This window comes from Salvelinus namaycush, unplaced genomic scaffold (genome assembly GCF_016432855.1).
Source record: "Salvelinus namaycush isolate Seneca unplaced genomic scaffold, SaNama_1.0 Scaffold9, whole genome shotgun sequence".
NCBI lineage: Eukaryota > Metazoa > Chordata > Actinopteri > Salmoniformes > Salmonidae > Salvelinus > Salvelinus namaycush.
The window spans coordinates 608,223-635,111 of NW_024061641.1; the positions used below are offsets into that span (position 1 = coordinate 608,223).

The 26,889-nt window shown below is 43.6% G+C and overlaps 3 protein-coding genes across 3 annotated transcripts in view; all 3 read left to right on the forward strand.

The window, feature by feature from the left end:
• The window catches only part of LOC120043328 (zinc finger protein 2-like), a 401,596-nt gene that overhangs the window by 161,304 nt on the left and 213,403 nt on the right, over nucleotides 1-26,889 (forward strand). The window lies entirely within an intron of this gene.
• On the forward strand, nucleotides 276-1,179 carry LOC120043346 (gastrula zinc finger protein XlCGF57.1-like). The gene has a single exon (XM_038987973.1). It carries the CDS (start codon nucleotides 282-284, stop codon nucleotides 915-917), a length of 636 nt encoding a protein of 211 aa, XP_038843901.1. The 5' UTR covers nucleotides 276-281; the 3' UTR covers nucleotides 918-1,179.
• LOC120043331 (zinc finger protein 37-like) lies at nucleotides 6,090-26,606 on the forward strand. Its single transcript, XM_038987955.1, has 3 exons — nucleotides 6,090-6,353; nucleotides 11,864-12,325; nucleotides 24,973-26,606. The coding sequence occupies exons 1-3, from the start codon at nucleotides 6,188-6,190 to the stop codon at nucleotides 26,199-26,201; spliced, it is 1,857 nt and encodes a 618-aa protein (XP_038843883.1). The 5' UTR covers nucleotides 6,090-6,187; the 3' UTR covers nucleotides 26,202-26,606.

The window sequence follows — 26,889 nt, forward strand, 5'->3', positions numbered from 1 at the left end:
AAAGCTTCAGTCTCAAGAAGACACTAACGGATCATATACGGACTCACACAGGAGAGAAACCATTTAGCTGTGGTGACTGTGGGAAAAGCTTCAATAAGAAGGGACACCTTTCCGTGCATCAACTGACTCACACAGGTGAGAAACCTTTTAGCTGTGGTGACTGTGGGAAAAGCTTCAGTCAGAAGGGGAACCTAAGTATTCATAAACTGACTCACATAGGAGAGAAACCTTTTAGCTGTGGAGAATGCGGGAAAAGCTTTGGGCTCAAGCGGCACCTAACCATGCATAAACTGACTCACACAGGAGAGAAACCATTTAGCTGTGGAGACTGCGGGAAAAGCTTTAATCGCAAGGAGGTCTTAACCATGCATATACGGACTCACACAGGAGAGAAACCATTTATCTGTGGTGACTGTGGGAAAAGCTTCAGGCATAAAGGGTCCCTTAAGATACATATATTGGCTCACACAGGAGAGAAACCATTTAGCTGCGGTGACTGTGGGAAAACCTTCAATCAAAGGGGGAACCTAAACATGCATATAAGGACTCACACCAGAGATAATTCATTTTGCTGTGGAGACTGTGGGAAAAGCTTCAATCAGAGGGGGAACTTAACCACGCATATACAAACTCACACCAGAGATAATTCCTTTCGATGTGGAGACTGTGGGGAAAACTTCGATGAGAAGGGGCACCTAATTGAACACATACGGACTCACACAGGAGAGAAACCATACAGGTGTGGTGACTGTGGGAAAAGCTTCATTCAGAAGGCGGACCTAAGGAGGCATATACTGACTCACACTGGAGAGAAACCACATGGCTGCTCTGTCTGTGGTAAAAGATTCACTCAGAAGTCTCATCTGCTGAGGCATGTGGATAAAATCCACAAAGGAAGAAAACAGGACAGAAACTGAAAGAGGAAAGAGCATTAGGACAAAGAGATTGTTTGTCAGGTAAGTGAATAAAAAGGCAGGATGTGGACAAATCTCTTAGGAAGCAACAGTGATATGGCCCTCATCAAATATGCAGACGACATGGCTCTGGTTGCTTGCCTGGAGGTCAAGTCCATCTCCAGCTACTCCCAGTTCATTGACTGCCTCTTGACGTGGTTTGACAATATCTTAGGAGCTCAGTCTGGGTCTCAACTTACTATTAAGACTCAGAATAGTAGAATACACCAGGTCCAATTCAGACATGTGGTTGTGCATCAGCAGTTTGTTTGTCACTGACAGTCACTCAATTAGCGATGTCGGCTAACAATTTTTAGATTGGAAATTAGTCTAGCCAGCTATCTAACCTGAGTAGTAATCACTGCTGAATACCGACCGGGCAGGGAATGTGCCCAGGGGCCCATATTAACATGGAATAAGTCATTACGGCAGGGGGGTGGCAGGGCAGGGGGGTTAAGGGGGGTTAAGGGGAGAACCCTAGTGGTTAGAGCATTGGGCCAGTAACCAAAAGGTTGCTAGATCGAATCCCTGAGCTGACAAGGTAAAAATCTGTCCTTCTACCCCTGAATAAGGCAGTTAACCCACTGTTCCTAGGCCGTAATTGTAAATAAGTATTTGTTCTTAACCGACTAACCTTAAATAAAGGTTAAATAAAGTTAAATTACTGTCACGATCGTCGTAAAGTGAAAGAGAGGAGGACCAAGGCGCAGCGTGATAGCAATACATCTTTACTTTAATAAAGACGAAAACGAAGAACACTATACAAACAAATCAAAACAATAAACCGACGAACGTGAAGCTATACAAACTAAGTGCTAACATGCAACATAGACATAGACAATCACCCACAAACTACCTAATGACTATGGTTGCCTAAATATGGCTCCCAATCAGAGACAACGATAGACAGCTGTCTCTAATTGAGAACCAATCTAGGCAACCATAGACATACATACACCTAGACTAAACATTGCCCCATAAACATACAAAAACCCCTAGACAATACAAAACACATACATCCCCCATGTCACACCCTGACCTAACTAAAATAATAAAGAAAACAAAGATAACTAAGGCCAGGGCGTGACAATTACAAATTAAAAAATTACAAAATGTGTAGAATTGCAGGAATTTAGCTGTAAAACTGCAAGAAAAAAATCTCTCCACCCCATGGCAAAATGTGTAGAACAGCAGGAAATGAATTTTAAAACATAAATTTCTCTTCACCATCAGGGGGGTACTCAAATGTTTTACCGCAAGGTTTATTTGGTTTGAATGATGATCAAACACTACAGATTAAGATTCCTTTATTGTCCAATTGTACAGTTCCAAATTCAACTCCCGTTTCCATGTCAACCACTCCTAAAGAGACACATTCAGAAAGTATTCAGACCCCTTAACTTTTTACTTATCAATCTACACACGATACCCCATAATGACAAAGCAAAAAAATATATAAATATTTTTACTTAAATATTATAATTATTTTTGCAAATTCATGAAAAATAAAAAAACAGATACCTTATTTACATAAGTATTCAGACCCTTTGCTATGAGACTCGAAATTGAGCTCAGGTGCATCCTGTTTCCATTGATCATCAGATGTTTCTACAATTTGATTGGAGTCCACCTGTGGTAAATTCAATTGATTGGACATGATTTGGAAAGGCACACACCTGTCTATATAAGGTCCCACAGTTGACAGTGCATGTCAGAGCAAAAACCAAGCCATGAGATCGAAGGAATTGTCCGTAGAGCTCCGAGACAGGATTGTGTCGAGGCACAGATCTGGGGAAGGGTTCCAAAAACTAGTAGAAGCATTGAAGGTTCCCAAGAACACAGTGGCCTCCATCATTCTTAAATGGAATAAGTTTGGAACCACCAAGACTCTTCCTAGAGCTGGCCCCCTGGCCAGACTGAGAAATCGGGGGAGAAGGGCCTTGGCCAGGGAGGTGACCAAGAACCGGATGGTCACTCTGACAGAGCTCCAGAGTTCCTCTGTGGAGATGGGAGAACCTTCCAGAAGGACAACCATCTCTGCAGCACTCCACCAATCAGGCCTTTATGATAGAGTGGCCAGACGGAAGCCACTCCTCAGTAAAAGGCACATGACGGCCCGCTTGGAGTTTGCCAAAGGGTACCTAAAAGACTCTCAAACCATGAGAAACAAGATTCTCTGGTCTGATGAAACAAATACTGAACTCTTTGGCCTGAATGTCAAGCGTCACGTCTGGAGGAAACCTGGCACCATCGCTACGGTGAAGCATGGTGGTGGCAGCATCATGCTGTGGGGATGTTTTGCAGAGGCAGGGACTGGGATCAAGGATCAAGGGAAAGATGAACGGAGCAAAATACAGAGAGATCCTTGATGAAAACCTAATCCAGAACGCTCACAACCTCAGACTGGGGCGAAGGTTCACCTTCCAACAGGACAACGAACCTAAGCACTCAGCCAAGATAACGCAGGAGTGGCTTCGGGACAAGTCTCTGAATGTCCTTGAGTAGCCCAGCCAGAGCCCGGACTTGAACCCGATCTAACATCTCTAGAGAGACCTGAAAAAAGCTGTGCAGTGACGGTCCCCATCCAACCTGACAGAGCTTGAGAGGATCTACAGAGAAGAATGGGAGAAACTCCCCAAATACAGGTGTGCCAAGCTTGTAGCGTCATACCCAAGAAGACTCAAGGCTGTAATCGCTGCCAAAGGTGCTTCAACAAAGTACTGAGTAAAGGGTCTGAATACTTATGTAAATGTGATATTTTCATTTATTTGTAATCAATTTGATAAAAATGTCTAAAAACCTGTTTTTGCTTTTTTATTATGGAGTATTGTGATGTCATTATGGGGTATTGTGTGTAGATTGATGAGTGGGGAATTTAAAAAAAAATCATTTTAGAATAAGGCTGTAACTTAACAATGTGGAAAAGACAAGGGGGTCTGAATACTTTCTGAATGCATTGTATATAGAGGTTGGAGCAGGGGGCTGCCATACTATGACTCCTGTGAAGCAGTTGTTATGGGGGGTTAAGGGCAGGACAGCAGGTATGGCATCTAGGATTTGATAGCAGCAACCACTCACTTCTTGGGATTGGAACCCTCCGTTTGCCTCTTAAACGCTAGGCTACCTACCGCCTGTTGATGGACAGTATTGTAGGAAATAAGGCACCGGACCACAGCCATATATACTGAACAAAAATATAAATGTAGTGTCGTTTCATGCACTGAAATAAAAAATCCCAGAAAATGTTCCATACGCACAAAAAGCTTATTTCTCTCAAATGTTGTGCGCAAATTTGTTTACATCCCTGTTAGTGAGCATTTCTCCTTTGTCAATATAATCCATCCACCTGACAGGTGTGGCATATCAAGAAGCTGATTAAACAGTACGATCATTACACAGGTGCACCTTGTGCTGGGGACAAAATAGGCCACTTTAAAATATGCAGTTTTGTCACGCAAAAACAATGCCACAGATGTCTCAAGTTTTGAGGGAATGTGCAATTGGCATGCTGACTGCAGTAATGCCCATCTGTTGCCAGATAATTAAATGTTAAGCTGCCTTCAACGTTGTTTTAGAGATTATGGCAGTGAGTGCAACCGGCCTCACAACCGCAGACCACGTGTAACCATGCCAGCCCAGGACCTCCACACACGGCTTCTTCACCTGCGGGATTGTCTGTTGCTGATGATTTGCCCTTTAAACAGCTGCATATTTTCAAGATATCATAGTGTCCACTACAAAAAGGAAAACAATAGGCCTATAGCCAATGCAGCACATGGCATTCATTTTTCACATGTAAATAGCACTTTTCAGTGGTGCTCAAAACATGCCATTCCATGAGGGCAGCATTTATTTTTAAACTCAAATCAATGAGCCCAATCAGTCCTCCATAACAACAAAATCATGAACAACAGAATAAGGCTGGCTAATAAGTCCTTAGTTGTGGGGTTATGCTCAGGTAAAACAATGGCTAATCTATACTTCCATATTTCCAAGTCCTCTTCTTGAAGATCAAGGGGAATAACATTTATTGGATCGACTGAAATTCTGATAGACTTTGGTTTTTACTGTAAAGATATAATTGAATCATATTATTATTTGTAGTAGAAAGTAATGGGCTAGAGGAAGCCTATATAACCAACCCATAAAGTAAAATTTAACATCCATGTATATATATATGGCCAGCTATGTAAACTTTAACATTGATTGATCTTGCAATAAATGTCATTCAACTGGTAACATACATTTTTGTATTCTTCTAATGCCTCTTAAAAGGGGGAAGTAATCTAAAAGTAACTAAATGTAATCAGATTACGTTACAGAGTTTGGGGTAATCCAAAAGTTACACTACTGATTACAATTTTGGCCAGGTAACTAGTAACTAGTAACCCACCCAACCCTGAGCATACAGTATAGATAATATCCACAAAGAGAGAAAAACAGACCATAGAAATAACGTCTTCAGTCAGAAGAATAAAAAGGAATAAAAAGGCAGGAATAAAAAGGCAGGATCTAACACTCTTAGGAAAGGAAAGCAACTCCAGACCATTCATACTATGGGCCTCAGATAAATACGTATACTGTACCATGGACTTAATGTTGTAAAACAATGTATGTAAATAAAGTTTGATTTGATTTGAATGATGAGGTAATGATCAAACAGTACAGAGTATTGTAGGAATTTCACAGTTTTGATGTTCAAAGTCTGTTTAATTTTTCCCTTCATTAGAAACAACAATATCTGATCATTTGATTTTGGTCAGGCTGACGTAATTGATACGTGAAATTAAAAACAATTCCAGAAAAGGCATCCTTGCATTTGTCCAAGAGTATTTCCAAGAGTATTTCTCATAAATTCTGACGTAATGCTGCTCATTCTTCATGTTGATTTAATCTTGTATGGAGTAATGATAAACTGTTGACTCCTGGGGAAGAATTGATTCTCCCAGATCATCCTGTACTTATGATAACCACTATTTGTGTACATGTAGTCGTCGTTTTCCTTTGCTACTGGTCTGTAGGCTGCCTTGCACAGTAAACTCCCATCCAGCTGGCGGCCCTGTTGTGTTTCTGGGTTCGTCACCAACTAGAACAAAGAATGTCCTAAGATTCCTAGACTAGAACACGGAAGTAGGATTGGTAAGGAGTTTTTATTTTTTCTGTTCCTTGTGTGGAGTAAAGAAAATACATACTGACCAAACTGAATAGGCTACCCAGATCTAATTTTACTGAAAATGTCTAAACTACAGATGTTGCGTTTGATTTTAAATGAGCGTTTAACGGCGGCTGCTGTTGATATTTTTGGGGCAGTTGAGAAAACGGTAGTAGAGTACCAGGAGGAGAATGATCGGCTACGGAGACTTCTGCGGAGGACACCAGAGATACAACTATGTCGAATAGGTTAGTATGTAGATACTGATAGCTAGCTATAGTTCCACTTTATTGATAAATTGTTAACTGATCACCACTTCATACATGTTGAAGAAGTTGTTTTTAAACTTACCGTGCATTAATAAAAACATTGTCATAAAAACAGGAAGTGATTTTAATTTGTAATAAAAAAAAATATAAACTTTAGAAGTAAATAGCTTCTCTTCAATTACTGAGAAGTCATTGAAAATGGATTCTAGTTTTTAATTATTGAATTGGCATTATAGTTAACCTAGTCTTGAATTTACTGGCTTAAAAATTCAAATTGACCCCAACCCTGATGTCTAAAGCCTGATAGAGCCACACAGTGGAGGTGTAATAATACCCATAAAACCCACAGTGGAGGTGTAATAATACCTATTACAGCATATTGGATGACTGTCATTCATATTCCATTCACCCAGTTTAATGTAACATTAATGGGTTTAGGTTAGAGGTCGACCGATTATGATTTTTCACCGCCGATACTGATACCGATTATTGGAGGACCAAAAAAAGCCGATACCGATTAAAAAATATATATATATAAAAATAATAATGTATTTGTAGTAATGACAATTGCAACAATACTGAATGAACACTTTAACTTAATATAATACATCAATAAAATCAATTTATCCTCAAATAAATAATGAAACATGTTCAATTTGGTTTAAATAATGCAAAAACAAAGTGTTGGAGAAGAAAGTAAAAGTGCAATATGTGCCATGTAAGAAAGGTAAAGTTTAAGTTCCTTGCTCAGAACAAGAGAACATATGAAAGCTGGTGGTTCCTTTTAACATGAGTCTTCAATATTCCCAGGTAAGAAGTTTTAGGTTGTAGTTATTATAGGAATTATAGGACTATTTCTCTCTATACGATTTGTATTTCATATACATTTGACTATTGGATGTTCTTATAGGCACTTTAGTATTGCCAGTGTAATAGTATAGCTTCCGTCCCTCTCCTCGCTCCTACCTGGGCTCGAACCAGGAACACATTGACAACAGCCACCCTCAAAGCAGCATTACCCATGCAGAGCAAGGGGAACAACTACTCCAAGTCTTAGAGCGAGTGACGTTTGAAACGCTATTAGCGCGCACCCCGCTAACTAGCTAGCCATTTCACATCGGTTACACCAACCTAATCTCGGGAGTTGATAGGCTTGAAGCATTGCGAAGAGCTGCTGGCAAAACGCACAAACGTGCTGTTTGAATGAATGCTTACGAGCCTGCTGCTGCCTACCACCGCTCAGTCAGACTGCTCTATCAAATCATAGACTTAATTATAACATAATACACACACAGAAATACGAGCCTTAGGTCATTAATATGGTTGAATCCGGAAACTATCATCTCGAAAACAAAACGTTTATTCTTTCAGTGAAATACAGGACCGTTCCGTATTTTATCTAACGGGTGGCAACCATCAGTCTAAATATTCCTGTTACATTGCACAACCTTCAATGTTATGTCATTATTACGTAAAATTCTGGCAAATTAGTTTGCAACGAGCCAGGCGGCCCAAACTGTTGCATATACCCTGACTCTGCGTGCAATGAACTCAAGAGAAGTGACACAATTTCACCTGGTTAATATTGACTGCTAACCTGGATTTTTAGCTAAATATGCAGGTTTAAAAATATATACTTCTGTGTATTGGTTTTAAGAAAGGCATTGATGTTTATGGTTAGGTACAGTCGTGCAACGATTGGGCTTATGGTGGAAAATACTTATTTTCCACCATAATTTGCAAATAAATTCATTAAAAATCCTACAATGTGATTTTCTGGATTTTTTTCCCTAATTTTGTCTGTCATAGTTGAAGTGTACCTATGATGAAAATTACAGGCCTCTCTCATCTTTTTAAGTGGGAGAACTTGCACAATTGGTGGCTGACTAAATACTTTTTTGCCCCACTGTACTTGTGTATTGATTTTAAGAAAGGCATTGATGTTTATGGTTAGGTACACGTTGGAGCAACGACAGTCCTGTTTCGCGAATGCGCACCGCATCGATATGCAACGCAGGACATGCTAGATAAACTAGTAATATTATCAACCATGTGTAGTTAACTAGTGATTATGATTGATAGATTGTTTTTTATAAGATAAGTTTAATGCTAGCTAGCAACTTACCTTGGCTTCTTACTGCATTCGCGTAACAGGCAGGCTCCTCGTCAGGCAGGTGGTTAGAGCGTTGGACTAGTTAACCGTAAGGTTGCAAGATTGAATCCCTGAGCTGACAAGGTAAAAATCTGTCGTTCTGCCCCTGAACAAGGCAATTAACCCACCGTTCCTAGGCCGTCATTGAAAATAAGAATGTGTTCTTAACTGACTTGCCTAGTTAAATAAAGGTGTAAAAAAAAAAAAGGTGTCCAAAAATACCGATTTCCGATTGTTATGAAAACTTGAAATCGGCCCTAATTAATCGACCATTCCGATTAATCGGTCGACCTCTAGTTTAGGCTACTACATGATACTCACATTTTCCCTTTAGCCATCATGAGATTGCTACAACCTAGCCTATGAATGAAAGTTTACAACATAGATGCATGCACAGTTTGAGAAACATTTTAGGTGACAGACGGCGTTTAATACCGCCATGCAGACTCTTGCCTGCATCTAACTGATCTAGTTATTAATCCAACAGTTGCAAACAAGAGTTTCTATTGGACAGATTCAGGTATGTTTATCCCCGTTTTTATTAGCTAACGTCATAGTCAACATAGCTACTAGAACTAACACGTTAGTAAACCTGCTACCGTCATGCAGTACAGTGTAGTCAGCAAGCAGTTTAGCAGTTACACCGGTGGGCCCCAGTGGCAATAAATTAATTAAACCAAAAGCTTACCTTGACTTGGAAGAGTTCCAGTGTTGGATCGCCATATCCAGCTAGCTAACATAGCATCCATTTTTGTTTGAGTAGGCTGAACTATCTAGCTGCATTCGCTAAGTAAGTGGAAGTGAAAAGAATATGAAATATAGCTATTTCTCTCGCTCTTGTTGATAAAACGTTTACTTGAGACAGGAGAACAAGTGGAGACATAGGACGAGGTGGATAATTTTATAATAAGGCCGTTTTATTCAAGTGTAAAGATATCAGGCAAAAGCGTGCACGGCCCCTTTCTGTCTGATTCTTATGGAATCGTCGGAGAAGAGAGGCCCTCTAAGCAGTACATACAGATTATATAGGCAACAAGCAAAGTAGGTTGATCTTGTCGTCTGGCCTTCCGATTGGTCGATCTGGGTCGTGGGTAGTCCTGTTCGGCCTGATGTCGACATTCCATTGGCTTTTCACACAGTTCTTTGTCCTAGTCACATCCAAAGGCATCCTGCATGTGCGTTTGTTTTCACAGGCCCTATTCATGGGGGAGGGGATGTGTGTGTGGGTCTGACAAAGTAGTGGGGATGGGTGCATGTTGTGCCAAGAATAGCTTATGTTGAGAAGTGGTTAAAACAAGTTACCAGTATCTTATACAATTTCTTACACTCTTCATTTTTGAAGAAATTAATTTGTTCAAAAGTGTTCAACTGTTGTCTTTCTCTCTTTGAGTCAACTACTCACCACATGTTATGCAGTGCAGTGCTAGCTAGCTGTAGCTTATGCTTTTAATACTAGTTTAATTCTCTGATCCTATGATTGTGTGGACAACATGTCAGTTCATGCTGCAAGAGCTCTGATAACTTCGAGACGACGTCCTCCAGCCTGTTATAATTACTGTGTAATTTTATAGAAGGGGGGGGGGGTGAGATCCATGAGCCTCCTAGGTTTTGTATTGAAGTCAATGTACTCAGAGGAGGATGGAAGCTAGCTGTCCTCCAGCTACACCATGGTGCTACCCTACAGAGTGTTGCTGAGGCTACTATAGACCTTCATTGCAAAACAGTGTGTTTTAATCAATTATTTGGTGATGTCAATATATTTAGTATAGTTTTATCTAAGAAGGATAACTTTTTTTAAATGAAATTCACTGAGGAGGATGGGCCTCCCCTTCCTCTGAGGAGCCTCCACTGATATTTGGCTTTATTTACTCTCAGATTCGAAAACGCTAATTAGCATCAAAGTAGACCTCATGCGGAACTACAAATCCCTGCAAGCTCCTGCACATCATCTCTAGCTGACACCTTTGCTAACAGGTATTCTGTCAATTAAAAATTTGCACAAGAGAGTTCACAGAATTGTCCATTTAAAGAAATGTAGCCAATTTATTCATTACTACATTTTAGATAACATTAGATAGTTAATCCAGAGATTCTTACCTTTGCCTAGATTCAGCAGTCTTGTCCAGAGCATCATGGTGTTTGTAGTTCTTTATGATAGCCACATTAGGAGCTAGTTAGCATTTCATTTTTGGGGGGTAAATATAGGCGAATATATTAATAAAAGTCACCTTGTCCTTGAGAGATTTACACGGTTATCAAAACGTCACGCCAGGGTTAGCCTCCTTATTTTAAGTCATTGTAAAGGGTAAGCCTACACAAAACACAGTCCTTATTTTAAGTCATTGTAAAGGGTTAGCCTACACAAAACAGTCCCTTTTTTATTTATTTTTATCCCCTTTTCTCCCCAATTTTCGTGGTATCCAATCGCTAGTAATTACTATCTTGTCTCATCGCTACAACTCCCGTACGGGCTCGGGAGAGACGAAGGTCGAAAGCCATGCGTCCTCCGAAGCACAACCCAACCAAGCCGCACTGCTTCTTAACACAGCGCACCTCCAACCCGGAAGCCAGCCGCACCAATGTGTCGGAGGAAACACCGTGCACCCGCCCCCCTCGGTTAGCGCACACTGAAGTCGCTGGAGCGCGATGAGACAAGGATATCCCTACCGGCCAAACCCGGACGACGCTAAGCCAATTGTGCGTCGCCCCACGGACCTCCCGGTCGCGGCCGGCTGCGACAGAGCCTGGGCGCGAACCCAGAGACTCTGGTGGCGCAGCTAGCACTGCGATGCAGTGCTCTAGACCACTGCGCCACCCGGGAGACCCCACACAGTCCTTATTTTACATACCAACACTAACCATGGTGGGGTGACTGAATTTAACAGTTACATACCAACACTAACCATGGTGGGGTGACTGAATTTAACAGTTACATACCAACACTAACCATGGTGGGGTGACTGAATTTAATAAAGTATTTGGTGATTCCCATTAGCTGTTGCAAAAGCAGCAGCTACTCTTCCTGGGGTCCACATGAAACATGACATCATCCAGAACATTAATAGACAAGAACAGCTCAAGGACAGAACTACAGAAAACATTTTTAATGGCACACGTAGCCTACATATCAATACATACTCACAAAATATCTAGGTCACATAGAGGAGAGACGTTGTGAGGTGTTGCTTTATCTGTTTTTTAAACCAGGTTTGCTGTTCATTTGAGCAATTTGAGATGGAATGGAGTTACATGCAACAATGGCTCTTTATAATACTGTACGCTTTCTTGAATTTGTTCTGGATTTGGGGACTGTGGTAACCTCTGCTCCTCCTCTCAGTCCCTCCAGAATCCCTGCAGCTCTCTGTCTCTGAAGAGGAGGTTCCCCCTGAGCAGCAGCACTGTGAGCAGGAGTGGAGCCCCAGTCTGGGACAGAAGGACCCAGAGACCAAACAGATTAAAGAGGAACAGGAGGAAGTCAGGACCAGTCAGGAGGAAGAGCAGCTTCAAGGGTTGGAGCCTGATATCATGGAGTTCATATTTACTCCTTCCTGTGTGAAAAGTGAATGTGATCAGGAGGACCCACGTCAAGAAGCCATACTTGCTGAACACTCAACTCTCAGTCCACTGAAAATGTCTAAACTACAGTCGTTTCAAGAGTTTTTAAATGAGCGTTTAACTGCGTTTGCTGCTGTGGAGATTTCTGGGGTATTTGCGAAAATGGTAGCAGAGTACCAGGAAGAGAATGATCGGCTACGGAGACTTCTGCGGATCACACCGGAGATACAACTATGTAGAATAGGTTTGTATGTAGATCTACTGATAGTTAACTATAGTTCTACTCAATGAAAATGTTTTTATTAACTTTTACTGTACATGGATACAAACGTGTCTGTGTCACGAAAACCAGAAAGTTATTTGAATGTATAGAATTTACTGACTTTAGAAACAGAAAAAAAAGAAACCGATGCAAATGTCTTACATTTGATCTTTCGGTCGTTCAACCTTCATCGGAGCAAATCTCCCCAAACAGTGAGACAGATGAGGCCACTAAGGCTGCGTTTATACAGGCAGACCAATTCTGATTCCCCCCCACCCATGCTAATTGGTCTTTTGACCAATCACATCAGATCATTTTCAGTGCTGATCTGATTGGTCAATAAAATGGGAAAGAGATTAGACTTGGGCAGCCTTAGCGAGCCAGAGATAATTACAGACACCTGCCGTAATCTAAAGTAACAACAAAGGGCCACTAGATATGATATCAGATAGAACAGAACATAAAGATGTAATTCTACAAATACAAAAAGGAGGTGTTTGTATCAGGAACCCATACTCTCAGACAGAGAACAATACAGATGACAATCTGCAACAAAAAGAAAGACAAGGTAAACACATAACACATACCGTGCTTTCAGGAAGTATTCAGACCGCTTGACTTTTTCCACATTTTGTTACGTTACAGCCTTATTCTAAAATTAATTAAATTGTTTTCCCCCCCCTCAATCTACACACAATACCCCATAATGACATTACAATACCCCATAATGACGAAGCAAAAACAGGCTTTTAGAATTTTTTGCAAATTTATACTTTTTTAAAACTGAAATATCACATTAACATAAGTATACAGACCCTTTACTCAGGACTTTGTTGAAGCAACTTTAGCAATTACAGCCTCAACTCGAGTGTTCTTGGGTGTGATGCTACAAGCTTGGCACACCTGTATTTGGGGAGTTTCTCCCATTCTTCTCTGCAGATCTGGTTGGGCCACTCAAGGACATTCAGAGACTTGTCCCGAAGCAACTCCTGTGTTGTCTTGGCTTTGTGCCTAGGGTCGTAGTCCTGTTGGAAGGTGAACCTTTGCCCTAGTCTGAGGTCCTGAGCGCTCTGGAACAGGTTTTCATCAAGGATCTCTCTGTACTTCAAATCAAATTGTATTGGTCACATACACATATTTAGCAGATGTTATTGCGAGTGTATTGAAATGCTTGTGTTCCTAGCTCCAACTGTGCAGTAGTATCTAACAATTCACAACACACACATCTAAAAAGTAAAAGAATGGAATTAAGAAATATATAAATATTAGGACGAGCATTGTTGGAGTGGCATTGACTAAAATACAGTAGAATAGTGTAGACATTTGAGTAAAGCAGTATGTAAACATTATTAAAGTGACAAGCAACAAGGTTATTTTCATCCTTGCTTCAGCTCTGTTTCAAGCATCTGGATGTCTGGCCCACGTACATGTTGTCACAAACACAGCGTAGGATGTAAATCACATGTCATGTGACCACGTCTTTAACACTACCTTTTTTCCAGACCTAGGATGTCTGAACTCTGAGGTTTTTATCAGGGACCTCACAATCCGATAAATCCTCATTCAGTCCTAACGGCTGCAGGGTATCAAGTAGGGCTGGGCGATATGGCCTAAAAGTAATATCTACATTTTTTTTCAGAGGTTTGGATGATTCACAAATCTCGATTTCTTGTTTTTCTCCAAACAAATTAAAAAAGGCCAAGACATAATTCTTAATTGAATTTTCTTTATTAAAATAAAAAAATACACAAGGCCTCAAGGCCTATTTGTGCAAAACAACTGAACACACACCTACAAGTCTATTCTATTGTTTAGGAATGTTGGCTGCATCCCGCTACCGGGATCGATATGACAACAGCCAGTGAAAGTGCAGGGCGCCAAATTCAAACAGAAATCTCATAATTAAAATTCCTCAAACATACATGTGTCTTATATCATTTTAAAGGTAATCTTGTTGTTAATCCCACCAAAGTGTCCGATTTCAAATATGCTTTTCAGCGAAAGCACTACAAACGATTATGTTAGGTCACCACCAAACCACAATAAGCACAGCCATTTTTCCAGCGAAAGATAGCTTTCACAAAAAGCAGAAATAGAGATAAAATTAATCACTAACCTTTGATCTTCATCAGATGACACTCATAGGACTTCATGTTACACAATACATGCATGTTGTTTGATAAAGTTCATATTTATAACAAAAAATCTGAGTTTACATTGGCGCGTTACATTCACTAGTTCCAAAAACATCAAGTGATTTTGCATAGCCACATCATTTCAACAGAAATACTCATCATAAATGTAGATGATAATACAAGTTATACACATGGAATTATAGATATACCTCTCCTTAATGCAACCGCTGTGTCAGATTTCAAAAAAACTTTACAGAAAAAGCAAATCATGCAATAATCTGAGACGGAGCTCAGAACAATAGCCAAATTAGCCGCCATGTTGGACTCAACAGAAACCAGAAAATACATGATAAATATTCCCTTACCTTTGATGAACTTCATCAGAATGCAGTCCTAGGAATCCCAGGTCCACAATAAATGCTTGATTTGTTCGATAATGTCTGTTATTTATGTCCAATTAGCTACTTTGGTTAGCGCGTCAGCGGTAAACAATTCCAAAGTCACAAAGCCACTATAACCACTATTCCACTAAAGCCACTATTCCAAAGCCACTATAACGTGACGAATCAATCTTTAGAATGTTGTTAACATACATCTTGAATAACGTTCCAACCGGAGAATTAGATTGACTTCAGAAGAGTGGTGGAACGGAGGTCCTCCTCATGTATAGGCGCCTGTGAAAGCATGGTCAGCTCGTGGCAGACCTGACTAATTCCTGTCTCCTTCGGCCCCCCTTCACATTAGAGTCATCAGACAAAGTTCTGTTGACATCTAGTGGAAGCCGTAGGAAGTGAAAACTCATCAATATCTCGCTGTAATTTCAATGGGAGCTTGGTTGAAAATCTGCCACCTCAGAAAAAATTCAAACAGGAAGTGGAACTTCTCAGGTTTTTGCCTGCCATATGACTTATGTTATACTCACAGACATAATTCAAACAGTTTTAGAAACTTCAGAGTGTTTTCTATCCAATACGAATAATAATATATATTAGCAGCTGGGACTGAGGAGCAGGCAGTTTACTATGGGCACCTTTCATCCAAGCTACTCAATACTGCCCCTGCAGCCATAAGAAGTTAACCACTAGCTGTTTGAATATGTAATTTATATATAATCATTTTGATTGAAAATGTATTAATTTAGTTAATTTGTTATAATTAAAACAGCCTGTGGTTCTTTGCTATTGGATTGGCAGAATGACACAACTACTAACACATTAGCCTACAGCTGGCCTGAGTAGCAGTGTATAATCACGGCAGGGCTTCTTCAGTGAAATACTTGCGGCTTGGCAGCTGATATGTGGTCAACTGTGTTAGCAGCTTTTTAAAGCCTGGCTTTTGTACTGTAAAGATAACTTTCGCATAGTAATAGGTCACTGCATCAGTTATCTCCTTCCACCTCAAACCTTTCCTGTCATAAGAGATAACATTTGAAAAGGATGCGGCTATGGTAGTTTGTCTTTTAGCTGACGTTTTGGGAATCGGGCGACTGGAATCGGTATTGCGTAGTCTCACGCATCCCACCGCGTGTTTCAGTTGAAGGGGTTGGTTGTGCTGCTGCTTTTCGTAGCAATTGTCTTTCGACACATTTTACACAGGACATTCGTTATCAGACCTCTTAAACCCGAACCACTTCCATATTACTGAAAAAACATTGCTGCCCTTTTTGGGGGATGATTTTATCGCTACACTTCTCCGGCGTGGTTACAATTTGTAAAAGGCTGTCTAGGGTTGTGATTGGTGGATAACCTCTGTGCACGTCTTGTCATGCAATTGGGACATGATTGGGCTGACAGAGAAGAGACCGTGAGATGCTGCATTTGCAAAACGTTACAACATTATAACAGAACCTCGATTCTTGCGATACAGGCATTTTACATATCACGCTAAAATATATCGAAAAAAACTCGATATAGCCCAGCCCTAGTATCAAGGCTGTATAGCTGGGTAACCTCTGTATCCAGGCTGTATAGCTGGGTAACCTCTGTATCCAGGCTGTATAGCTGGGTAACCTCTGTATCCAGGCTGTATAGCTGGGTAACCTCTGTATCCAGGCTGTATAGCTGGGTAACCTCTGTATCCAGGCTGTATAGTTGGGTAACCTCTGTATCCAGGCTGTATAGCTGGGTAACCTCTATCCAGGCTGTATAGCTGGGTAACCTCTGTATCCAGGCTGTATAGCTGGGTAACCTCTGTATCCAGGCTGTATAGCTGGGTAACCTCTGTATCCAGGCTGTATAGCTGGGTAACCTCTGTATCCAGGCTGTATAGCTGGGTAACCTCTGTATCCAGGCTGTATAGCTGGGTAACCTCTGTATCCAGGCTGTAGCTGGGTAACCTCTGTATCCAGGCTGTATAGCTGGGTAACCTCTGTATCCAGGCTGTATAGCTGGGTAACCTCTGTATCCAGGCTGTATAGCTGGGTAACCTCTGTATCCAGGCTGTATAGCTGGGTAACCTCTGTATCCAGGCTGGGTAACCTCTGTATCAAGGCTGTATAGCTGGGTAACCTCTGTATCCAGGCTGGGTAACCTCTGTATCCAGGCTGTATATCTGGGTAACCTCTGTATCAAGGCTGTATAGCTGGGTAACCTCTGTATCCAGGCTGTATAGCTAGGTAACCTCTGTATCCAGGCTGTATAGCTGGGTAACCTCTGTATCCAGGCTGTATATCTGGGTAACCTCTGTATCAAGGCTGTATAGCTGGGTAACCTCTATATCCAGGCTGTATAGCTGGGTAACCTCTGTATCAAGGCTGTATAGCTGGGTAACCTCTGTATCCAGGCTGTATAGCTGGGTAACCTCTGTATCCAGGCTGTATAGCTGGGTAACCTCTGTATCCAGGCTGTATAGCTGGGTAACCTCTGTATCCAGGCTGTATAGCTGGGTAACCTCTGTATCCAGGCTGTATAGCTGGGTAACCTCTGTATCCAGGCTGTATAGCTGGGTAACCTCTGTATCCAGGCTGTATAGCTGGGTAACCTCTGTATCCAGGCTGTATATCTGGGTAATCTCTGTATCCAGGCTGTATATCTGGGTAACCTCTGTATCCAGGCTGTATAGCTGGGTAATCTCTGTATCCAGGCTGTATATCTGGGTAACCTCTGTATCCAGGCTGTATAGCTGGGTAACCTCTGTATCCAGGCTGGGTAACCTCTGTATCCAGGCTGTATATATGGGTAACCTCTGTATCCAGGCTGTATAGCTGGGTAACCTCTGTTTCCAGGCTGTATAGCTAGGTAACCTCTGTGTCCAGGCTGTATAGCTGGGTAACCTCTGTATCCAGGCTGTATAGCTGGGTAACCTCTGTATCCAGGCTGTATAGCTGGGTAGCCTCTGTATCCAGGCTGGGTAACCTCTGTATCCAGGCTGTATAGCTGGGTAACCTCTGTATCCAGGCTGTATAGCTGGGTAACCTCTGTATCCAGGCTGTATAGCTGGGTAACCTCTGTATCCAGGCTGTATATCTGGGTAACCTCTGTATCCAGGCTGTATAGCTAGGTAACCTCTGTATCCAGGCTGGGTAACCTCTGTATCCAGGCTGTATAGCTGGGTAACCTCTGTATCCAGGCTGTATAGCTGGGTAACCTCTGTATCCAGGCTGTATAGCTGGGTAACCTCTGTATCCAGGCTGTATAGCTGGGTAACCTCTGTATCCAGGCTGTATAGCTGGGTAACCTCTGTATCCAGGCTGTATAGCTGGGTAACTTCTGTATCCAGGCTGTATATCTAGCAGGGTAACCTCTGTATCCAGGCTGTATATCTGGGTAACCTCTGTATCCAGGCTGTATAGCTGGGTAACCTCTGTATCCAGGCTGTATAGCTGGGTAACCTCTGTATCCAGGCTGTATATCTGGGTAACCTCTGTATCCAGGCTGTATAGCTGGGTAACCTCTGTATCCAGGCTGTATAGCTGGGTAACCTCTGTATCCAGGCTGTATAGCTGGGTAACCTCTGTATCCAGGCTGTATAGCTGGGTAACCTCTGTATCCAGGCTGTATAGCTGGGTAACCTCTGTATCCAGGCTGTATAGTTGGGTAACCTCTGTATCCAGGCTGTATAGCTGGGTAACCTCTGTATCCAGGCTGTATAGCTGGGTAACCTCTGTATCCAGGCTGTATAGCTGGGTAACCTCTGTATCCAGGCTGTATAGCTGGGTAACCTCTGTATCCAGGCTGTATAGCTGGGTAACCTCTGTATCCAGGCTGTATAGCTGGGTAACCTCTGTATCCAGGCTGTATAGCTGGGTAACCTCTGTATCCAGGCTGTATAGCTGGGTAACCTCTGTATCCAGGCTGTATAGCTGGGTAACCTCTTTATCAAGGCTGTATAGCTGGGTAACCTCTGTATCCAGGCTGTATAGCTGGGTAACCTCTGTATCCAGGCTGTATAGCTGGGTAACCTCTGTATCCAGGCTGTATAGCTGGGTAACCTCTTTATCAAGGCTGTATAGCTGGGTAACCTCTGTATCCAGGCTGTATAGCTGGGTAACCTCTGTATCCAGGCTGTATAGCTGGGTAACCTCTGTATCCAGGCTGGGTAACCTCTGTATCAAGGCTGTATAGCTGGGTAACCTCTGTATCCAGGCTGGGTAACCTCTGTATCCAGGCTGTATATCTGGGTAACCTCTGTATCAAGGCTGTATAGCTGGGTAACCTCTGTATCCAGGCTGTATAGCTAGGTAACCTCTGTATCCAGGCTGTATAGCTGGGTAACCTCTGTATCCAGGCTGTATATCTGGGTAACCTCTGTATCAAGGCTGTATAGCTGGGTAACCTCTATATCCAGGCTGTATAGCTGGGTAACCTCTGTATCAAGGCTGTATAGCTGGGTAACCTCTGTATCCAGGCTGTATAGCTGGGTAACCTCTGTATCAAGGCTGTATAGATGGGTAACCTCTGTATCCAGGCTGTATAGCTAGGTAACCTCTGTATCAAGGCTGTATAGCTGGGTAACCTCTGTATCCAGGCTGTATAGCTAGGTAACCTCTGTATCCAGGCTGTATAGCTGGGTAACCTCTGTATCCAGGCTGTATAGCAGGGTAACCTCTGTATCCAGGCTGTATAGCAGGGTAACCTCTGTATCCAGGCTGTATAGCTGGGTAACCTCTGTATCCAGGCTGTATAGCTGGGTAACCTCTGTATCCAGGCTGTATAGCTGGGTAAGCTCTGTATCCAGGCTGTATAGCTGGGTAACCTCTGTATCCAGGCTGTATAGCTGGGTAACCTCTGTATCCAGGCTGTATAGCTGGGTAACCTCTGTATCCAGGCTGTATATCTGGGTAACCTCTGTATCCAGGCTGTATATCTGGGTAATCTCTGTATCCAGGCTGTATATCTGGGTAACCTCTGTATCCAGGCTGTATAGCTGGGTAATCTCTGTATCCAGGCTGTATATCTGGGTAACCTCTGTATCCAGGCTGTATAGCTGGGTAACCTCTGTATCCAGGCTGGGTAACCTCTGTATCCAGGCTGTATATCTGGGTAACCTCTGTATCCAGGCTGTATAGCTGGGTAACCTCTGTGTCCAGGCTGTATAGCTGGGTAACCTCTGTATCCAGGCTGTATAGCTGGGTAACCTCTGTATCCAGGCTGTATAGCTGGGTAGCCTCTGTATCCAGGCTGGGTAACCTCTGTATCCAGGCTGTATAGCTGGGTAACCTCTGTATCCAGGCTGTATAGCTGGGTAACCTCTGTATCCAGGCTGTATAGCTGGGTAACCTCTGTATCCAGGCTGTATATCTGGGTAACCTCTGTATCCAGGCTGTATAGCTAGGTAACCTCTGTATCCAGGCTGGGTAACCTCTGTATCCAGGCTGTATAGCTGGGTAACCTCTGTATCCAGGCTGTATAGCTGGGTAACCTCTGTATCCAGGCTGTATAGCTGGGTAACCTCTGTATCCAGGCTGTATAGCTGGGTAACATCTGTATCCAGGCTGTATAGCTGGGTAACTTCTGTATCCAGGCTGTATAGCTGGGTAACCTCTGTATCCAGGCTGTATATCTGGGTAACCTCTGTATCCAGGCTGTATATCTGGGTAACCTCTGTATCCAGGCTGGGTAACCTCTGTATCCAGGCTGTATAGCAGGGTAACCTCTGTATCCAGGCTGTATATCTGGGTAACCTCTGTATCCAGGCTGTATATCTGGGTAACCTCTGTATCCAGGCTGTATAGCTGGGTAACCTCTGTATCCAGGCTGTATAGCTGGGTAACCTCTGTATCCAGGCTGTATATCTGGGTAACCTCTGTATCCAGGCTGTATAGCTGGGTAACCTCTGTATCCAGGCTGTATAGCTGGGTAACCTCTGTATCCAGGCTGTATAGCTGGGTAACCTCTGTATCCAGGCTGTATATCTGGGTAACCTCTGTATCCAGGCTGTATAGCTGGGTAACTTCTGTATCCAGGCTGTATATCTGGGTATTCTCTGTATCCAGGCTGGGTAACCTCTGTATCCAGGCTGGGTAACCTCTGTATCCAGGCTGTATATCTGGGTATTCTCTGTATCCAGGCTGGGTAACTTCTGTATCCAGGCTGGGTAACCTCTGTATCCAGGCTGTATATCTGGGTATTCTCTGTATCCAGGCTGGGTAACCTCTGTATCCAGGCTGTATATCTGGGTAACCTCTGTATCCAGGCTGTATATCTGGGTAACCTCTGTATCCAGGCTGTATAGCTGGGTAACCTCTGTATCCAGGCTGGGTAACCTCTGTATCCAGGCTGTATATCTGGGTAACCTCTGTATCCAGGCTGTATAGCTGGGTAACCTCTGTATCCAGGCTGTATAGCTGGGTAACCTCTGTATCCAGGCTGTATAGCTAGGTAACCTCTGTATACAGGCTGGGTAACCTCTGTATCCAGGCTGTATAGCTGGGTAACCTCTGTATCCAGGCTGTATAGCTGGGTAATCTCTGTATCCAGGCTGTATAGCAGGGTAACCTCTGTATCCAGGCTGTATAGCAGGGTAACCTCTGTATCCAGGCTGTATAGCTGGGTAACTTATGTATCCAGGCTGTATATCTGGGTAACTTATGTATCCAGGCTGTATAGCTGGGTAACCTCTGTATCCAGGCTGTATAGCTGGGTAACCTCTGTATCCAGGCTGTATAGCTGGGTAACCTCTGTATCCAGGCTGTATATCTGGGTAACCTCTGTATCCAGGCTGTATATCTGGGTAATCTCTGTATCCAGGCTGTATATCTGGGTAACCTCTGTATCCAGGCTGTATAGCTGGGTAATCTCTGTATCCAGGCTGTATAGCTGGGTAATCTCTGTATCCAGGCTGTATAGCTGGGTAATCTCTGTATCCAGGCTGTATATCTGGGTAACCTCTGTATCCAGGCTGTATAGCTGGGTAACCTCTGTATCCAGGCTGGGTAACCTCTGTATCCAGGCTGTATATCTGGGTAACCTCTGTATCCAGGCTGTATAGCTGGGTAACCTCTGTTTCCAGGCTGTATAGCTAGGTAACCTCTGTGTCCAGGCTGTATAGCTGGGTAACCTCTGTATCCAGGCTGTATAGCTGGGTAACCTCTGTATCCAGGCTGTATAGCTGGGTAGCCTCTGTATCCAGGCTGGGTAACCTCTGTATCCAGGCTGTATAGCTGGGTAACCTCTGTATCCAGGCTGTATAGCTGGGTAGCCTCTGTATCCAGGCTGGGTAACCTCTGTATCCAGGCTGTATAGCTGGGTAACCTCTGTATCCAGGCTGTATAGCTGGGTAACCTCTGTATCCAGGCTGTATAGCTGGGTAACCTCTGTATCCAGGCTGTATATCTGGGTAACCTCTGTATCCAGGCTGTATAGCTAGGTAACCTCTGTATCCAGGCTGGGTAACCTCTGTATCCAGGCTGTATAGCTGGGTAACCTCTGTATCCAGGCTGTATAGCTGGGTAACTTCTGTATCCAGGCTGTATATCTGGGTAACCTCTGTATCCAGGCTGGGTAACCTCTGTATCCAGGCTGTATAGCAGGGTAACCTCTGTATCCAGGCTGTATATCTGGGTAACCTCTGTATCCAGGCTGTATAGCTGTGTAACCTCTGTATCCAGGCTGTATATCTGGGTAACCTCTGTATCCAGGCTGTATAGCTGGGTAACCTCTGTATCCAGGCTGTATAGCTGGGTAACCTCTGTATCCAGGCTGTATATCTGGGTAACCTCTGTATCCAGGCTGTATAGCAGGGTAACCTCTGTATCCAGGCTGTATAGCTGGGTAACCTCTGTATCCAGGCTGTATAGCTGGGTAAACTCTGTATCCAGGCTGTATAGCTGGGTAACCTCTGTATCCAGGCTGTATATCTGGGTAACCTCTGTATCCAGGCTGTATAGCTGGGTAACTTCTGTATCCAGGCTGTATATCTGGGTATTCTCTGTATCCAGGCTGGGTAACCTCTGTATCCAGGCTGGGTAACCTCTGTATCCAGGCTGTATATCTGGGTATTCTCTGTATCCAGGCTGGGTAACTTCTGTATCCAGGCTGGGTAACCTCTGTATCCAGGCTGTATATCTGGGTATTCTCTGTATCCAGGCTGGGTAACCTCTGTATCCAGGCTGTATATCTGGGTAACCTCTGTATCCAGGCTGTATAGCTGGGTAACCTCTGTATCCAGGCTGTATAGCTGGGTAACCTCTGTATCCAGGCTGTATAGCTGGGTAACTTCTGTATCCAGGCTGTATATCTGGGTAACCTCTGTATCCAGGCTGGGTAACCTCTGTATCCAGGCTGTATAGCTGGGTAACCTCTGTATCCAGGCTGTATAGCTGGGTAACCTCTGTATCCAGGCTGTATAGCAGTGTAACCTCTGTATCCAGGCTGTATAGCTGGGTAACCTCTGTATCCAGGCTGTATAGCTGGGTAACCTCTGTATCCAGGCTGTATAGCTGGGTAACCTCTGTATCCAGGCTGTATAGCTGGGTAACCTCTGTATCCAGGCTGTATATCTGGGTAACCTCTGTATCCAGGCTGTATAGCTGGGTAACCTCTGTATCAAGGCTGTATAGCAGGGTAACCTCTGTATCCAGGCTGTATAGCAGGGTAACCTCTGTATCCAGGCTGTATAGCAGGGTAACCTCTGTATCCAGGCTGTATAGCTGGGTAACCTCTGTATCCAGGCTGTATAGCTGGGTAACCTCTGTATCCAGGCTGTATAGCTAGGTAACCTCTGTATCCAGACTGTATAGCTGGGTAACCTCTGTATCCAGGCTGTATAGCTAGGTAACCTCTGTATCCAGGCTGGGTAACCTCTGTATCCAGGCTGTATAGCTGGGTAACCTCTGTATCCAGGCTGTATAGCTGGGTAATCTCTGTATCCAGGCTGTATAGCACGGTAACCTCTGTATCCAGGTTGTATAGCTGGGTAACCTCTGTATCCAGGCTGTATAGCTGGGTAACTTCTGTATCCAGGCTGTATAGCTGGGTAACCTCTGTATCCAGGCTGTATAGCTGGGTAACTTCTGTATCCAGGCTGTATATCTGGGTAACCTCTGTATCCAGGCTGGGCAACCTCTGTATCCAGGCTGTATAGCAGGGTAACCTCTGTATCCAGGCTGTATATCTGGGTAACCTCTGTATCCAGGCTGTATAGCACGGTAACCTCTGTATCCAGGCTGTATAGCTGGGTAACCTCTGTATCCAGGCTGTATAGCACGGTAACCTCTGTATCCAGGCTGTATAGCTGGGTAACCTCTGTATCCAGGCTGTATAGCTGGGTAACCTCTGTATCCAGGCTGTATAGCTGGGTAACCTCTGTATCCAGGCTGGGTAACCTCTGTATCCAGGCTGTATATCTGGGTAACCTCTGTATCCAGGCTGTATAGCTGGGTAACATCTGTATCCAGGCTGTATAGCTGGGTAACCTCTGTATCCAGGCTGTATAGCTGGGTAACCTCTGTATCCAGGCTGTATATCTGGGTAACCTCTGTATCCAGGATGTATAGCATGGTAACCTCTGTATCCAGGCTGTATAGCAGGGTAACCTCTGTATCCAGGCTGTATAGCTGGGTAACCTCTGTATCCAGGCTGTATAGCTGGGTAACCTCTGTATCCAGGCTGGGTAACCTCTGTATCCAGGCTGTATATCTGGGTATTCTCTGTATCCAGGCTGGGTAACCTCTGTATCCAGGCTGTATATCTGGGTAACCTCTGTATCCAGGCTGTATAGCTGGGTAACCTCTGTATCCAGGCTGTATAGCTAGGTAACCTCTGTATCCAGGCTATATAGCTGGGTAACCTCTGTATCCAGGCTGTATAGCTGGGTAGCCTCTGTATCCAGGCTGTATAGCTGGGTAACCTCTGTATCCAGGCTGTATAGCTGGGTAACCTCTGTATCCAGGCTGTATAGCTGGGTAACCTCTGTATCCAGGCTCTATAGCTGGGTAACCTCTGTATCCAGGCTGTATAGCTATGTAACCTCTGTATCCAGGCTGTATAGCTAGGTAACCTCTGTATCCAGGCTGTATAGCTGGGTAATCTCTGCTCCTCCTCTCCTTCCCTCCAGACTCCCTGCAGCTCTCTGTCTCTGAAGAGGAGGTTCCCCCTGAGCAGCAGCACTGTGAGCAGGAGTGGAGCCCCAGTCTGGGGCAGAAGGACCCAGAGACCACACAGATTAAAGAGGAACAGGAGGAAGTCAGGACCAGTCAGGAGGAAGAGCAGCTTCAAGGTCTGGAGCCTGATATCATGAAGTTCATATTCACTCCTTCCTGTGTGAAAAGTGAATGTGATCAGGAGGACCAAACCAAGACTGTGGAGAACAGAGAGAGTGACTCTAAACCAGTGGATCTCAAACCTTTTATCACTGTGACCCACATTAAGGGTCTCAACATTCCCTGTGACTCTACAGATAATCAAAACAATGCCTCCAGCCACAGCTCAGCCGTAAGCAGCTACACAGTAGGACTTGACAGCAGTCCACTATTTGAAAAACACTGTTCCAAAACCAGCACCACATCTAGAAAAACGCACAGCTGCCGTGACTGTGGTGAAACATTTGCTAAAAAAGCTGACCTGAAGAGACATGTGACTCTCACCAAGAACAGACCCAGTGAATGCAGCTTTTGCAAAAAAAGCTACAACTCCACCTGTAAACTGAAGGCCCATGTCCGACTCTGTCACATTGGGAAACCCTGCACCTGCCCTGTTTGTGGAATGACCTTCAAACACAAAGGAATTCTGTCCAAGCACATGAGGATTCACACAGGAGAGAAACCATTTAGCTGCGGTGACTGTGGGAAAAGCTTCAATCGGATGGGGCACCTAAACATGCACAAAGTGACTCACACAGGAGAGAAACCATTTAGCTGTGCTGACTGTGGGAAAAGCTTCAATCGGAAGGGGCACCTAACCATGCACAAACTGATTCACACCGGAGAGAAACCATTTAGCTGTGCTGACTGCGGGAAAAGCTTCAATCGGAAGGGGCACCTAACCATGCACAATCTGACTCACACAGGAGAGAAACCATTTAGCTGTGGTGACTGTGGGAAAAGCTTCAATCGGAAGGGGCACCTAACCATGCACAAAGTGACTCACACAGGAGAGAAAGCATTTAGCTGTGGTGACTGTGGGAAAAGCTTCAATCAGAAAGGGGACCTAAGGAGGCACAAACTAATTCACACAGGAGAGAAACAACATGGCTGCTCCGTCTGTGGTAAAGGATTCACTCAGAAGACGAATCTGCTGAGGCATGTGGATAAAGTCCACAAAGGAAGAAAACAGGACATAAACTAAAAGAAGAAATTACATTAGGACAAAGATTGTCTGTCAGGCTGAATCACAACCGGCCGTGATTGGGAGTCCCATAGGGCGGCGCACAATTGGCCCAGCGTTGTCCTGGTTTGGCCGGGGTAGGCCGTCATTGTAAGTAAGAATTTGTTCTTAACTGACTTGCCTAGATAAATAAAGGTCAGGTAAGTGAATAAAAAGGCAGGATGTGGACAAATCTCTTAGGAAGCAACAGTGAGTTATGGCCCCATCAAACATGCAGACGACATGGTTCTGGTTGCTTGCCTGGAGGTCAAGTCCATCTCCAGCTACTCCCAGTTCATTGACTGCCTCTTGACGTGGTTTGACAATATCTTAGGAGCTCAGTCTGGGTCTCAACTTACTATTAAGACTCAGAATAGTAGAATACACCAGGTCCAATTCAGACATTTGGTTGTGCATCAGCAGTTTCTTTGTCACTGACAGTCACTCAGTTAGCCATGTCAGACAAAGCGAAAACAGGTCTTCAGAAATGTTTGCAAATGTATTAAAAAATGTAACAGAAATACCTTCTTTACTTAACTATTCAGGTGCATCCTGTTTCCATTGATCATCAGATGTTTCTACAACTTGATTGGAGTCCACCTGTAAATTCAATTGATTGGACATGATTTGGAAAGGCACACACCTGTCTATATAAGGTCCCACAGTTGAC